Raw genomic sequence first — 16,837 nt, forward strand, 5'->3', positions numbered from 1 at the left:
AAAAACTTTTTTTACAGGTGTTTTCTGGGTGCTTTTAGGGGAGAGTGTCTGAAAGCATTGTTGGGACTAAAACAGGAAAGTAGCAGCATACATAATCTACTTTTCAGCAACAGTGAGTAAGCCTCTTACTCTTATTATTGGAAATTATTTTAGAGTGTTGTTTACACTTTGTATGAGAGATGGGCTGACTTCTACCCTAAAAGACAAAAAAGGATTCTTATTCCCGAGTTGTTCACTGACTGGCCAAAGAAAAGTTGCCACTAAAGACAAAAAGGCTGCACATTCGCATTTAACTTTGATGTGAGCACTCATCTGCTGTGGCATTGTTTCGATAAGCTTATGCAATGTCAAAGGATTTATTTCCATCCAGTGCTGCATAAATTTTTCACCAAGATCTTGTATTGATGATGGGAGAGTCCAACCACTGAGCAAAGCCTTCTCCAGAACATCATAAAGAATCTCAATGGGCTTAAGATCTGAACTCTGTGGTGGCCGATCCATGTGTGAAAACCATGTCTCATGTGCTTAGAGTCCAGGCCTTATGCTCTCTTGCAAACTAATCAGTTAGCCTCACTGATTAGTGGTTTTCTCATGGCTACAGTTCGAATCACTTGAATTCCCTTCACACTGTGTGTAGAAAAATGATTTCACTTTCAATATTAAACTAGTAAATAATATTGTTATATTACTAATACTATTGTTGTTTGTCTTCGATTTGGATACCAAAAGTTTAAGTGATCACTGATCACGGTCATTCGGGTTTTGTTAGTTTTTTTTCCAGTCACATTATTTCCTCAAAGACAACGGTTCCTTACCTTACTATCCTTCCATTATAAGGCATAACAATGCATTGGACAGTTCTCAATCCACTTTTAGTAGTTCCTGCAAACGTTTTAGATGTTTTCTATGCCTCATGCCTCCCAATGATTTGACCCTTCTTAAAACAGATCAACATCTTTTCCATGACAGGATGCCTTTCCACATGGCTGTTAATCAAATGTGAGAAGCTACTTATTGTATCAGCTGGGGTTAAATAACTTACCGATTTGTTAAGTTAAATTTGGGGGGTGACATTTTAGGGGCAATACTGTGTATTTTTTGAAAGGAGCTAAAAGACTTTTCCAATTAATAAACCAGGACCAGTGCTTTATGCAAATTACGGAGGAAGACTGTGAGGTGCTATGCCAATAGCACTAACCTTGATGAGCATCTCAGACTTAGTCACGCTGCAGAATATGGTGACGACAGGAGGCTGCCATCTGAAGAGGAAAGGAAAGGTGCCATATGGGCGACACAAACTTCAATCCGTTAGTGCTTTGGCAGAGATACTGGCATCAGAGTGTTTTATGTCACTGGAGTTTTCTTCCAGTAAAACATGTTCTATCATAATTTACTGACTGCCGACAAAACATATCTAATAAATAGGTACTATAGACATAAATGATTTTAATTAAAATTTAAGCAATAAAACTAAAAATATGTTTTGGAAGCCATGAAGCTACGTAATCAAAATGTAAAGTTATGAATCAGTTCACCTTATGAGCTGTGAACAGACTGCGGTTTACCATTAAGTTATGATAAAATCCAACCATGTGTCAGGAATTATGTATATTAAGAGTGGACTTAAATACTTAATCAGTGTGCAACTCATTGTTGAAACCCATGTGAAAGCTGTGAAATGTAATAAACTGAGGAAAGTCTATGAACAGCTGTCAGGAACAAAGAAACAGCATTAGCCAACTATTATATATCAAAGCGGGGATTATTTTAATTTTTGTTAGTCACCTCTCAGAAAAGTGTATATTTGTATGTTCCATGCAACTATAAACTATACTCTGCCTTTCCATTCTGTCAAATGTTTATGAACTAGTGCCGATGGAGTTTTAGAAAGATTTGTTTTTGTCTGTCAATAACTTCAAATATTTAAAATGAAGTCTGAGAGTAGGTCTCATGAAAAGTCATGAGCTTTATTCTGAATGCAAGTGAATGAAGAACGTTGTAGAACTACAATATTCACTGTAAAAAATAATGTATTGACCAATAAGTTTTCATATAGACAATGTGACAGATTCCAGCAGTATAATGATTATGTTGAACGTTTGAAACTGAAGTACGGTAGGAGATATAAACATAAATTGTTATACAATTGTGTCACAGTTATTAAATTCAACATTTAACCTCAATTGTATCTGCAGCACATCAACAATGTCCTTTTCCTTCTCCAAGGCCAAATTGCATAATGTTGCACTTATTACAAATTAAGTAAACAAAAAGTCTGACCCTGACAGATTTTTTTTCCCGTCAGAATTCTTTCACACAATCGGGAAGGAAATTACCACCATAACGACGGCGCTTTAGACATAAGACACACACCCGAGTATTTCACAGTGAAAAGATAAAAAGCATGTACCCATGCTAAAGTGGATGAAAGTTAAAGTGATAAAAAGGGGTTTAAACCATATAAAGGTAAACAAGAATGCCTGCAACATGACTCGTAAAACAGAGAAGCAGCATCCACTAAACAACAGGCTGACATTGAATAATTCAGGGAGCATAAGAGTCCGTTTGAGAGCAAGCTTTCTAATATTCATGTGACATGATAGCCAAGACAGGAACTCTGGCTCTCGCTGGGCACAATGCTATTCACACGGTAAGGCACAGCAGTGTTTTGTAATTCATAGCCCTGGTTTTAAGCCAACCATAGACATATCAAAACCAACCATGAGCCTCAGCAGGAGCTAAGTAGTTAAAAAAAAAAAAAACATTTATTAAATTTTAAACTAAGTTGAATCAGATATCCAAGGACAAAAAACACCTCTCAGCCAAAGGTCTGACTACTTTCCAATTTTGGAGGAGGCAGGCTACGAGCAGTTGGCTTCTGTAAGCAAAGCATAGCTAAAAATGGTGGATCAAGAGGTAAAAGCATTTTAAAAGTCACTTGAAAGTAAAGCAGTCAGTTATTTACTGTCCTAAACATTTGCCATCTTGACTTTGAATCATATCACATGGCTAAAGATCATGTGGATGTAAGTACCTCAGTAAACAAAGGAAGCCTTATCACCTTGGAAATAGATGCCCCTAAATCCTGCATGTATTACTCTAGAAAAATGGTGGACAAATTATTCTTACAGTCAACTGAGTCCTTCAGTGAGGGGTGGAGGAGGCCTCTTGGTGATCCACGGTGTAGATTCAGCCTGTGGAATAAAGTGGAACAGATCTTAAAAGCAGGCCTGCAAACTATAGTAGATCTGACAATCTTAATTTAGCACTTGACCCGTTTTTAAGGGTACTGCACTGATTGCATCATTAGAAAAGCTGGGAATCAAAGTATTACATTCGCCAGTAATCAGATAGGTTGTGCTTCTCATGTCTTAGTCTGCCTGCTTTCAGCCAGAAACTGTTACTGTTGAGGTAGTACTCTGCATAATTAAGATGCCTTGCTAAAAAGACATCCAACCGGACTACAGTTATTGAGATGTTCCTCAAAACCTACGAAGGTAGAAATCAGTTTTACATGCTGCAATGCAAAGGTAATTTAGGTTGCAGTACAGTTTGTGGTAAAATAGCTGCTTTCACCAACTGCTGTCTGACAGAGGGGATTTGGGGTCAGTTCATCTAATGAGAGGCTGACTGAAGAGGCAGCAGGAGGACAGGAAGGACTAAAAAAAAAGCAGAAACCTACCAAATACTATTGTAAACAAAAGCCAACATGGCAAACACAGTAAGACAGCAAGACAATGAAAATCATGTAAAAAGCTTAAAGTAGGACATAAGGATTATTGCTTCCTTTCAAAACTATTAGGAGAAAAGTAACTCAAAGTGAATTTTGCTTCAACACAATACTGATCATTTTTGTGGTCACAATTTTTCACACTATTAACGGTTGTAAACATCACTAACAAAGACAATACATAATATCAGGTTTACAAGGACAAGAACAGTTGTTTTTTTTTTAGGAAAACTAAGAGTTGCCATGTCTCGTCTGACCCTGCTCTGTGATTCTTTATGGCCTACCACTTCATGGCCAAGTCTCTCTTGTTCCTAATCGCTTCCATTTTGTTATAACGGCCGACTGTGGAATTTTTGTAGTGAGGAAATTTCATGACTGGACCAATTTCACAGGTGACATCCTATCAAAGTACCAAGCTAGATTTAACAGGTGGCATCCTGAGAGTATAACCCATTCTTTCAGTGATTTGTAGAAGCAGTTTGCAAGCCTAGGTGCTTGATTTTATTCACCAGTTGCTATGAAAGGTATAAAAATACCTGAATTAAATTATTTGAATGAGTGACGGAATACCTTTGATAAAAGTAATACCGTTTCCCTACTTTCCACAATCTGAATTGGTCCCAATGGCAAAGAAGAACAGAAAAGAAATAGATTTTTCTGTTTTCATAAATAGAATAGAGCTTTCATAAATGTCAAACTGTGTTTTAGAGAAACAACTTAAAGCAGAGCCATCTACTTCAAGCTTTAGTTTAAGGATTTTCGATTGTGAGCTGAAACTTGTCAAAAGCCCAGATTCCTTAAAACATATGTCTTTAGTTCAGCACCAATTAAAAATCTAAAGGGGAACCCACGTTGGGATCGCTGCAGTTCCTCTCATTAATTGATGTCGGTGAAATGGCCAGAACAGATTAATACTGGACTTCAGTGACGGATATCTGAATGGAAGAGGTTCAAAACCTCTCCAATGTCTTGTAGCGATGCCTTGCAGCATTGGTCACTAACCAGACTCTGAACAGAAAATTATATGGCAGCAATCTTTGCAGCCATTAATAATCATATCTCTTTGTAGAGCTTAAAGTTGCTCGTAACAGGTGACTTTTTTTCCATTGTTTTCTACCAGATAAAGATGCAGTCATATAAATTATTTACACCTTACATATGTATTTAAAATACATATGTAAGGTGCCCTGTTTTGTCAACCAAAACAGGGCACCTAAGATTAAAGCATTCTTTTATATTCATAACTTCATCTTACCATATTGAAGTCCCATTCTGTTGGCGGCAACGTGGCATTTTTGGAGACAGGCTTCAGTTTAACGTCATGTTTTAATATTGTGAGCCTATAACCTTCTCATTATTAATTGTGTCTGTTATCATGCCAGCTACATTTAATTAAACTGTCCAACACCAGAGCAGACTGAGGTGGCTTTAAACCCCATAGGGATAATAGCATTTCTGTCACGCATGCTGTGAAAAACTAAAATATTAGAACTATTTTTTACAATAACTAAAAACATGTACATTACAGGACCAAACAACCTGACTGGATAGAAAGCATCAACCTCCTGCATTATAAATACACCTGTCCTTTATGTCCTAATGAGAAGGCTCATTAATCCATGTATGTGGTAATTAAGAGTTCAATAATCACCTTCTGTCTCCATTAGTACCTGGACCCTCTGGTCTGTTGGTAAAAAGCTCCAGAATGCTGAAGCCTCTCCCCAGAGACAGGTAGGAGCCGTCTGGTTTGGTTGATAGCGACACTAACTCCACAACGACCAGAGTGCTGGGCAGCAGCAAGGACGTATGCAGGTACAAAACCTGAGAAATAAACACATGGGACACCAAAAGAGATCATCTAACTTACAGTGTTTAGTCATTCAGAATGCTTTGAGATTACTTTCCCATATCTTAAAGACAAAAGCCATACTTTTGCAATAAATATTAAAGTTTTTCGAAATTAAAGGCAATAAATTTACAATATTGAAGCTAAAATATTCACTGACATTGTAAAGTAAGAAATTAGTAAGTAAAAACACACTTTTTCTGAGATTGTAAATTCATTCGGGACAAAAAGTGACAAGTCCTCCAAGATTTTTCAAGAATCTCAAATTATGAGATGGAAAGCATGTATATGTATACATGCTTTCCATCTCATAATTTGAGAGGTTTCTGTTTGCAGTTTATTTTTCACCTTGCACAGTTCATGTTTTCTTTAATTTGTACAAAGGTCCAAATGTGCCGTCATACAAAAGAGCTCGTCTCTCAGGTGCTTTTACTATTTTGTCATTCCTGTTCAGAACACTTTAAAAAAAACACTCTTGGAGTGAGAATAACCAAAATTAAAGCATTTTAAGCATATTTATGACCTAGTTTTCCAGCAAAAATATTTTAATTACCGCACAGGTTCTCGTCTTTTTAAAACTCACACATTCGGCATTGGAGTCGGCTCATCAACACCTTAAGCTGTCCATCATACATCTTTAGCCATGTGTTTGTGGTAGTTACAGAGTATGATAGGATAGAAAAGGTTTGGTCTGGAAGGCCACATATGTTGTGTTAAAATATTAATGTTCTTATCTACATTATTTCTGCCATCACAGAAGGGTGGACTGAGTTAGCCAAGGGCACTGATACACAATCCCATCATTTTATATGTGAGCAGGGTATATTGCATCCTTGCAATAAAGGAAACAAATTATGATCTGGAAAATAAGAATAAAGGAAACGAATACAGACATGCATAGAAACTGCTTGTTTTCTTTAAGCCTGAATAGGATTGAGCACACTGATGAAAGAAACATGATGAAGACGACATGTAAAATAATAATAATGACCAATAAACGGCATGTTGAAAATCACATCAGGGAAATGACCTATAAACAAGGACAGATGGTGCACTGTCCCAGGGTACTTTGCTTGGCTGGAAGCATCCACTGTTGCTGTCATTCGAGCAGTTCAGGGACATTCAAAATAAAAACATAACACCACTGTAGCATTTGGAAGGTAATTCCTAATATCCCAAGGACACTGCAGATTCACATTAGACATGCATTAGAAAAAAATTGAAAGCTGTTGTGTCAAAACTGAAGGGAATTTAATTTGAGACATGCACAAAAACAAAAACAGAAAAAAGAGCAACCTTGCTGGATTGATTTATCTCCGTTTTAGTCATGTACCTTGCTACTTGATGAAGAATATCCTTATCTTAGAAAGATGAATCAGCTAATTTTATTACAGCTGTTGTACTTTTTTGAGCTTTGATGTTTGGGACAAATCAATACAATTGTTGATATCATCCTAAACTAACTGAAATCAACAAATTTTCCTTTCAGGACGTGGATGAGTTGCACTGACCTGCTATTTCTGCACTAGCTCAGAGATGGCAATACCTTTTGGGAGCCTTTTTGTTGTCTGTGTGAGGTAGATGCAATTGTATACAGGCTCTGATGTGCTCAAATTGGAAATAATAGCCTTCCTGTGCCAGAGCCACCCTGTTTTACACAGCACAAAGGCCTGAATACCATAAGGAGACCTATAAATTCTCTCTGATCCACTGGTTGTGTGGAACAACTCATGTTATTTTTCTAAATCACCATCAATACCATGATGACATTGTCAGAAAATAAGTTAATCTGAGCTACCCTGAAATAAAGAGATTCTCCAAGCCCTGTGTAACTTCTGATGCAAAAAGGTCCATATAACCCACATGTAAAATCACACAGTCTGCAGAAGGGCTTTTTTTATTTAGATTTTTTTCTTTTTACAAACACCATCTAGTAAGGCTAGTATTTTTCCAAATACAATAACTTCAAAGAAAGAGAACAACATACAAAGTTCTCCTAACACTGTGATATGGATTTATTTTTATCTGCAATGTTTTTTTTACATTAACAGCAACTTCTCCTGCAAAGAAGATTGTTTATTTATAACCAATATGGCATAAAAGTTGTGAAGATAATACAATTAAACTCATCCATCTACAGCAATTTGACTATATTTTCAAAAGATAAATAGCCCCCCATCTTGCTCTCTCCAAGGTCATTTATCAGTTCTAACCCAACATTGACAACAAAATCTAAGCCTGTTCTGTTCTATGAAGAATAATGTAGCAGGAGGCCCACCATGTCTTTTTCCAGAAGCGTGTTGCATATAATTCACAATATTGTTTCTGTTCTTGTTGGTTTAGTTTTTGTTTGACATGATTTTCATTAATACAACATAACAGAAGAAGGCAGCTCTGGTGGAGTCCCTTTTAACTCCTACTGTTCACAAATCAACTGCGCGAGATAATTTGTTTGTCAGACATTTGGTCCTACTTATTACTACAGCTTATAGAGAAATTCAGAACTGATTCAGCAACAAGGTGTTAATGTGCACAATGCTATGTTTGGTTTTCATCACATTTGTTCATATTTTGGCCAAACGTCTACACTTTGGTTCCATCTGGTCTAAAGGGCATTTTCCCACAAGATCAAACTTTGCAAAGTTTGATATAAGTTTGAGGGAAAAAAAGGATTTTTAAGGCAATATTATCAAATAGATGCTGCAGATAATTTTTCTGTTTTTCCAGCAAGTATGTTTATGTTTGTTGTTGGCCCATAACTGTACTTCAATTCCCAGGTGGTCAAGTCAGACGGCAGCACCATTTCGGAGTCTGGTTCTGCCAGAAGTGTTTTTTTTTTTATTATTACAATATAGTTTTCCTTCTCTATGCCAACACCTCCATCCCTAGGTCTTGAAATATTTATCACCATTCATTGTGTTCATTATAGAGCTTGTTGTTAATTTATGTTTCTTAATCCTATTAATATTATCAGTAATCAAATTTGTTGGCGTGAACTGAAACATTATTATATTCTACCAAACCTTTTTTGAACTGGACTAAATAGACCTGTATTTAACCAAAGTTTAATTTAGTTGTTCTGAATTGATATACTGAAGCCAGGTTAATTCAATCTTTATATACCTGTGCTGTTATGAGAAGTTAAACATGCAGAGTCCTATGGAGTCTAAAATGAAGTTTAGGGATTTCTGTAATTTCTCTGGGTACAGCATGCTCAAATCTAGAAAGATGGGACCAATCCTACAAAGTCTAACCTTGAATGGGTTCCACCAGTAAATATATACTTTCTCAGTCTAAAATTATGGACCCCAGCTTGTTTGGATACAGTAGAAAGGGTAACAACAATCTTATGCCCAAGATCACCCTCTTTTATTCTTGGTACCATTTAGAAAAGTATCACTTTGTCATGGTTTTGTCATTGACGCCACCTTACATTCAGTCCAGTCAGTGTTGAAATGCTGCTTTAACAGAAAGATTTGGGATTTGCGTCTTATATGACTGAGTTACACAAGTCCCTAAATGAAGCATCAAGCCTTCTCATCAAACCATTTCATCATAAAAACGGGTGGGAAGTGTTCAGCCAAGTGTCAGCTTTCCATCAATGCAGGCTGAAGCTGATAAACAGCTCCAATCAATGCAGAGACATTTGACTCGGTAATGAAAGCAGATTGTCGGAGGACAAAAGCCAAATGTTTGAAGGTTTAGAGCAGTGGTTCTTAACCTTTTTTGAGGTACCGAACCCCCCAGTTGCATATGCGCATTCACCGAACCCTTCTTATTCCACCCCCCAAACCACTAATCAGTGCTTCTCCGCAGCACTGATTAGCTAAGCAATGTAACGTGATCCTCTGCAGCAAGTGATGGCAAAGCGGGGCGCGTCGTCACGACTTTACACAAGTGTGCCTTTACCTCCGCGGCAGAGGCTCCGCCGAACCCGAGACCGACTCATTGAACCCCTGGGGTTCGATCGAACCCAGGTTAAGAACCACTGTTTTAGAGGGTATTTAGTATACTTTGAAAAAGGTTCAGAAACAACTCCTTTGTCTTGCCATTGTTGAAAGTTAAAAAGAAAATCTCTGGAAAAGTTAGAGAACATTGCGGTTATTAATGGCAATTCCCACAAATCTGGTTTTTATAATACGGAAAATTCATGCATACAATTGTAGAGATGTGTAATAACGTGAATGTTTGCATAGGAGCAATAAACTGAAATGAAAGGGACTTTCAAAGGATTTCTCTTCTTCTCTCTAAAGAATGAGCTCCCTTCGCTGTCCCACTATATCTCTTACCAACAAACAGGCCCGGATTGGCAAATCGGAAGGAACGGGACATTCCCCAGCGGGCTGGCCTGACGCTTGGGCCACAAAGGCAGTTTTTCCTCTTTTTTTGTGTGCATTTCTTTCGAGCTTTAAATATCTGTATAATACAACACCACATAACTGGTCAACTTTGTCTCATAGCCCTTTAGTACAAAGAAAGCTAGAGTACCAAGAACCAGCCATGAGCCCAAAAGTCCAGACAGGACAGAAAGGATTACTCATTCAGTGAATATGCTCAGAATTAACATAATCAAGACTACAGTGTGGAACTGCTTTTTATGAAAAGTTCCCCGAGATGTAAAACGATTCAGCTCATTACAGCTGAATCGTTGTAATGAGCTGACTTGAACTGATCAGAATACTTTGTAAAAACTGAAGATTTGTGCTGAAAATTATGACCATTTTTAAAATTTGATTTAGTGTCAGAGGCAGAGCCAGGAGCTGAGAAAGAAATTCTCATGACCAGTTCACTGCTCAGGCATATATTAATGTTCTATCGTTGACCATATTTCTTTAAAACTACTCTTATGCAGAGAGGAAAAACACAATAGGGTAATTGGAAAGTTATGCTATACTGTAAATAAACTTGCAGAGAACAGTGGAATAATTTTTTCTTTAATGATGAGGATTAGCTATCAGTTTGATTGGACTGTAAAAAGGATCTTCTTTCCCGTGTTTCTTGTGTATCCTGCTGTGTTTCTGGGCCTTCATGATGACCTCTGAGGGCTTCGCAAAACAGACAGAGTTTTACGGATGGGTAAAACATTACGGATGAAAACATTCTGGTTGTATTTTATGTCATTTAGAAATCAGACTGAAAAAAGGTTGACAAAGAATGCACGCGGCACTACAGTTTTATTTGTGAACAATTTTGAAAACCACATATTATTGACCTTCCTCTTTATAAATATATGTTACTTCTGTTAGTTGGTCACATAGATTTCCAATCAAATACTCTGAAGTTTATAGTTGTAATGTACAGAATTGTGAAAGAGCACAACAAACACTTTTGCAAAGCACTGTGAAGGAAAGCTCTCCCTTACTGCAATGTTCCTAGATTTTGTAATGATCCGAATTAAAAAGACTTTTCATGTTTAGGAATAACTGCACAACTAAGCAACTGGTCTATATTTTTTCATGAATATGCAATACTTGGTATTAAGGGGTAAAGTTTGGCAACAGATATGTAATAAATTGTGTTTTTGTTCCACATAATAAGGTGATTTTTAAGGAGAACAGGTTGTTCCATTTTGCACTCAATTGCACCTCTAGGTTTGTACTAAACACAGAAGTCAGTTTGTTTCTGCAAAGTTCCATATTCATTACGTTTCCCAACCAATACAAACAAGTTTTTAACAGATATGTACAATAAGACAATGCTGTGAGCTCTTGTTACTTGAATGCCACTGAAGTTCTGGGAGAAGTAATTTAGAGAAATAGCTTGCATCTGCAGCAACACCAGGCGCCACATATGTCTGGACTAATGAGAGATTATGCTTTGCAGCAACAAAGCGGCACTTGATTCTCGCAGGGGTAAATAGCTGTAACTTAAGTCAAGATGGAAGAGGAGCAATAACATTTTTTTCAATTACTTTGGGTATGTACCTTCGACAGCTAAGAAAAAAATTGCAGTTCTGAGTCATTAAACTGGATGCCAGTCTGCCTCTTCTTAACTGAAATAATACATTTTCTCAAGGTAGAATGCTGTTTTATAATTTCGCATCAGACTAAGATGGTTTTAAGGAAATTATTGTAGGAAAATGGAAAAACAACCTGCACTGACCTAGAGCTTGCTTTTTGTATGCAGCTCTAACCCATAAACGCTTCATTTGCCTTACCATTTGTCTTTTGGTGCTAAATGAATCAATTAGGACCCTTTCACACAGCTATGAAAGTATAATTTACCCCTCAACCTAGAAATACATGTTCCAAAATCAAGGTGTTAAAGTTATTTACTTAAAAATCATCACTAGTCTCTGGGTTGGAAAAGGACTCATACCACTGTACACAGCAAGCAGGATGGTACAAAAAAAGTTTGAACAAATTTCAAAAAATTTCTAGAGCAATGTAGCAGAGAAACCAAACCATGTCTTCATAAGAACCATTAGATTTTAACAAGGAGGAAAGAAACAAAGCACATGTATTTGTAAAAGCCCATTTGCATATTGTTGGGTATGATGGGGACTGGAGTAGCAGTGGGCATTTATCGTATCGTTTATCATTTATTGTGATAAATTTTCTATAATAAGAATTTTGATTCATACAATAAACTCCAATTCCAAAAAGTTGTTCTTACTGTCAGGATTGTTAACTTTACAATCAACTCCACTGTTTGTTAAAAAAAGTATCAAGAAATATCAGTAAATTTGACAATATAATTAAATGCAGTGACTATGTGCAGTTCAGTAATATAAATAACGCTTCTTCATGTGACAGATAACCTAAAGAAACATATTACAAATGAGCTTGTTTTTAAAGAGTAATATTTGTGTTTCTGGGGCTATAAATGCTCTTGCTTAAAAAGTTGGGTTAATGTTATTGCTTTTCACACATTTTTACTTGTGGTGCCATGAATTTGACCAACACTGTGCATTGTCTTGGAGACTTGGACTTAGATAAGAAGTTACATGTAAGATATGCATGCTTAGATTAGTTAATGATACAATATTCCAGATTTCAGCGCTCAAGACTGACACTGCTGTACATTTTCTTCACAAATGTGAAAAAAAGCTTTACTTGTGGACATAAGTTTTTGCTAGACAACTGCTACGTTCACTGCATCTCAAAAGCCTATGGGACTTTGCTGTCGAGTGTTCAAGTCATCCAGCTAAAATCAAAGATTCAGAAATAAAGCAGACAAACACTTTTGGCAGCTTCTTGGCTGCAATGCTTTGATATCGAAGTCTATATATGAAGATCTCTGATACAAGTCTGGCAGCAGGATGAGTATGAGAAAAGAGATAGAGGAAGTGAAAGAGAAAGGAGGAGAGATTCAGCGAGTCATTTTACAGGCACAGAACCAGTGGGTATCAGTATCACAAATCCTTTTGGTGTGAAATTTTGTGACAGTCACAAGCACAGTAGAGATGAGAGATGGCAGAGTGGATGATAGAGAGGCTAAGAAAATGACAAGAATTGAGGCTTCAGGCTCCCTTATGGCCAATATGTCACTGGATTGCAGCAAGAGAGATATGACTGGTATGCATACAGTATGTGTGACAGGTGAATAAAAAAGAAAAAAAATTCCAACAAGGCCAGATTTTTTTCTGTGAACATTATATGCACTAGGTAGTTACACAGCACTTGGAAAATTATTGATATGCAGGAAATACAAATACATGAGAGATCCAGATGCTGGTGATTTTACTTATTTTCCTACATTTCAAGTTTTAGTCTCTTCAGACTTGCTCATGCCCTGAGGGACACCTTGTCAACACCACAAGTCTTTTGCTGTACTCCACTGAGTTTTATATGAAGATGATGATATTCTCATGGTTTAACATATGGAAATATCACTTCATATGTCCCAGCAGGAGGTTGACGCTGGGACAGTCAACCTCCTGCTGGGACAGACTATTTTTTTGTGACAATTGTCAAAACAGTTCATTAAAAGAAATGGGAACCAAAACCGCAAAATAATATAAAAACTTTTGAAAATTCTTATAGAATTAGTATTTACTCGCATATGTCCAATTAATCAAGATATCCAAAATATTTTGTAGCATACTGCACTTCAAAAGTCCTGCATTTATGATGAATGGGTGAGATATTCAAATTCATGGAGATACAAACAAGCACAAAATAGTGTGTTAACAAGTAGAAGAAGCAATGGAAATGGCTGGGTATGACACAACAGTCAAAAAAAAGACTAAGGCCAAAAACTCACAACAACTGCAGGTAAAGATATGTCTAGCACATGAGGAAAACAATGGAGGTAGTTCCAGAAAATGACAATATACAATATAAGAAATCTGTAAACAACAAAAAATCTTCTACATTTTTGCTTCAGTGCCTCTAATGTCCAAAATTCTCCATCTTATTCAAACAAATCTCTATACCATCTACAATTTTGCCAACAAGAAATTGAAGTGCTTGCTGGGTAATTTTTTACTTTGTAAGAGGTTTTGGTCTCCTGACATTTGCTAAACTCAGTGAAATGTTTCACAGTCTTTGGGTGCTGGCTGAACGGTGGAGGGGTAACATAATGCTGCAGGATTGCAACAAGGAAAGAAAACAGTGTCTCCGTGCCAGACTTCAGACACAAAGAGGCAAAGATGGAATTGACACGTCAAAGCCAGGAACAACAAAGTACAAGACAGGCAGAATCTTTTTCTTTCCCCTCAGTCTCAACACGCGCCCACACACAAACAGGCACCGCAGACCCCAGGGAGAGCTGATAGCAGAAATATTGGGACGAGCTTGCTGTGTGTGAATCTCTTGTATGTGTGTTTTAGAATCCGAGAGTTTGTGTGTTGATGTGATAGGGAGAGGGGACAGGAAGAGAAGAAGACAGGCATGGAGAAAGAACAGTCAAATACAAGGCAAGTATGAATACGCAACACACACTAAAAATGAACACACACACACACACACAGCTAAAACCTCCTTGAGGCTCTCATCTCTCTCTGTCACCTCAGCAGTAGCTCTTGTGGGCCCTTCAGTTCCTTTGATTGTGCATACACACACCCACAGTGTATAGCTGTGTATTAGGGGATGTGCCACTCCACTGTGTAAAGCTGTTAAGCAGCAGCTGCTCCACGATGTGTTTGGTCCCTGTGGAACTGAAATATTGATCAGTTCTCAAGCAAGGCGTGCAGTCTTCAACCCCGTCGTCCCCATATATAATTGAAGTGTATATCTTTTAGTGTGGAATGCCAGTTGGGAGAAGGAATTAAGCACAGAGGTAGGCTGGAGACGGGTCCTTGTGCTATGGAAGCTCCTTTGTCCATCAATCATGCGACCTTTTGCACAGGCGGTTTTCATGCTCGGAGAAGCGCCGTGAATTGGAAGAGAAAGGGAACAGAACAGACTCAGATTCGATCTAGGTTGATGATTTACAGCCAGACATTTATCTGAGCACTTAGCAGCTCTGAATAAAAAACGACAGATGCCTCCTGAGCATTTTGGGCAAGTGAGCTTTGACACAAGACAAAAATATCTATAAACCTCTTTAAAAGATCAAAACTAAAAAGACATCTTTTAATAAGAAAAATCTGTTCACCTAGTTATTTTTTTCATCTTGATTGAAAGTTGAGCTTAGAAAAATTATTTTAACGTTTTAATTGGTTCTATCTTCTTTCACCTGCAGGAAATTACAGTGTATAGTTTGTGCACAAAGTCAGTGTTATGATCATCCAGACTACAGGTGCTAAATAAGTTGAATAGCAACTGTCAAAACATTCTTATCTTTAAGACAGCTTTGAAGACAAAAAGTGGTCTTAGCCAGCACCACAAGATGTGCCTAATGATGTGGACAGTAAGTGTGTGAGAAGTTATTTTTGTCAATCTGCAATGCAATAAAAATTATGCTTGTGTCTCAGGGCACAAATAAAATTTGGTGACACTTTGACATACTTCCAATAAACAAATTGGTTCTAATTCACGGCTTAAGGTACACAAGAGACTATTAGTAAAGCTATGGAGTTTAAAGATACGACACTGACTCACAGAACAAGTGTAATGAACTCACAAATGCTCCAAGTAATACTGAGCAATAATACAAATCTGTTATAACATTTAAACAAAAAACTGAAAAATAGAAATGCACATCTTTTTAAGATCCACACTTAATGAACAGGCTAATGTCTTTCATCAAATCTCCATTGTTGTAGTGATTACAGAACAACGCTGAGTTGACGAACCAATGGGGTGTAAAATGTAAGCAAAAATTAAACCAAAGGTTGTGACTGCAACATTAAAACAACTGCACACACTGCTTCACCCTCATTTATCAATGCAAACCATTGGATTATGTGCCGTCATCCTTTGACTGCAAAAAAGAAGCACATACTAAATTTAAACTGACTAACGTGTGGAGAAACTTCATCATAGAAGTAGCCAAGAGGCCCATGGTAACTCTGGGGGAGCTGCACAGATTCAGAGCTGAGGTGGAAGTACCTGTTTAAGGAGCAGCTATGAGGCATGTCCTCCACAAATCTGTCCTTGGAGTGGTAAGAAATACAGCCATTGAAGTCCTGTTTGCAATTTCTCACAACCAACATGAAGAGGAGGGTGCTCTGGTAAAATGAGACCAAACCTAAATTATTTAGCCGTCATATAAAACATCACGCTGAACACACCATTCCCATACCGACATGTTGTGGTGGCCACATCATGCTGATGGTTTTCTCCAGCATAGAGAGGAAAGTTGGTCTGGGTTGATGGGATGTTGGATGGTGCAAAACAGTAAAACTGAAAGAAAAGGCTGCAAAAAAAATTGTCACAGGGATATGGGTTCCTTTTTCAGCAGGCTAATGAGACAAAACATACAGATAGTGCTACAATGGAATGGAAAGCATGTTCATGTGTTAAAATGATGTGAAGTTCAGGCTACAAAGCTGTGCAGATACGCCCAAAAAGACTTTGAGCTAAAGGTTTTCATACAAAACTCAGAGGGGCTGAATACAAGTAGATGCAATACAAGTAATATTTTATTTTATTAAAACATGTATAATTTCCTCTCCACTTCATAACTGTGTTCTGTTTTGTTGGGGTATCATATTTTAATTGCTATAAAGTACATGGAAGTTCAGGGTGAAAAAGTTCAATAGGCATGACAACCTCTGCCATGTGCTGTAAGCACCAACTTCTTGAAGAAAAAAAATACAAATCTAACATTAAAAACAACTAATAAATGTACCGTAAAAAAATACTCTGTTTCTTCTTCAAAACCCTTACTGCAAATGTTTGTTTCTTGCCTCCAGGTCTGTAGATTTTAAAAGT

General features: G+C 37.3%; 1 protein-coding gene across 6 annotated transcripts in view; it reads right to left on the reverse strand.

The window, feature by feature from the left end:
- Nucleotides 1-16,837, reverse strand: part of nphp4 (nephronophthisis 4) — a 178,852-nt gene that overhangs the window by 154,283 nt on the left and 7,732 nt on the right. For all 6 annotated transcript variants that reach the window (XM_017305947.1, XM_008413093.2, XM_008413092.2 and 3 more), the window contains 2 exons: nt 5,382-5,551; nt 3,130-3,194 (listed from right to left, as the gene is read on the reverse strand). In XM_017305947.1, coding sequence (XP_017161436.1) covers nt 3,130-3,194; nt 5,382-5,551 — 235 coding nt within the window. The remainder of the gene's footprint in view (nt 1-3,129; nt 3,195-5,381; nt 5,552-16,837) is intronic.

This window comes from Poecilia reticulata, linkage group LG7, assembly GCF_000633615.1.
Source record: "Poecilia reticulata strain Guanapo linkage group LG7, Guppy_female_1.0+MT, whole genome shotgun sequence".
In the NCBI taxonomy this organism is placed as follows: domain Eukaryota; kingdom Metazoa; phylum Chordata; class Actinopteri; order Cyprinodontiformes; family Poeciliidae; genus Poecilia; species Poecilia reticulata.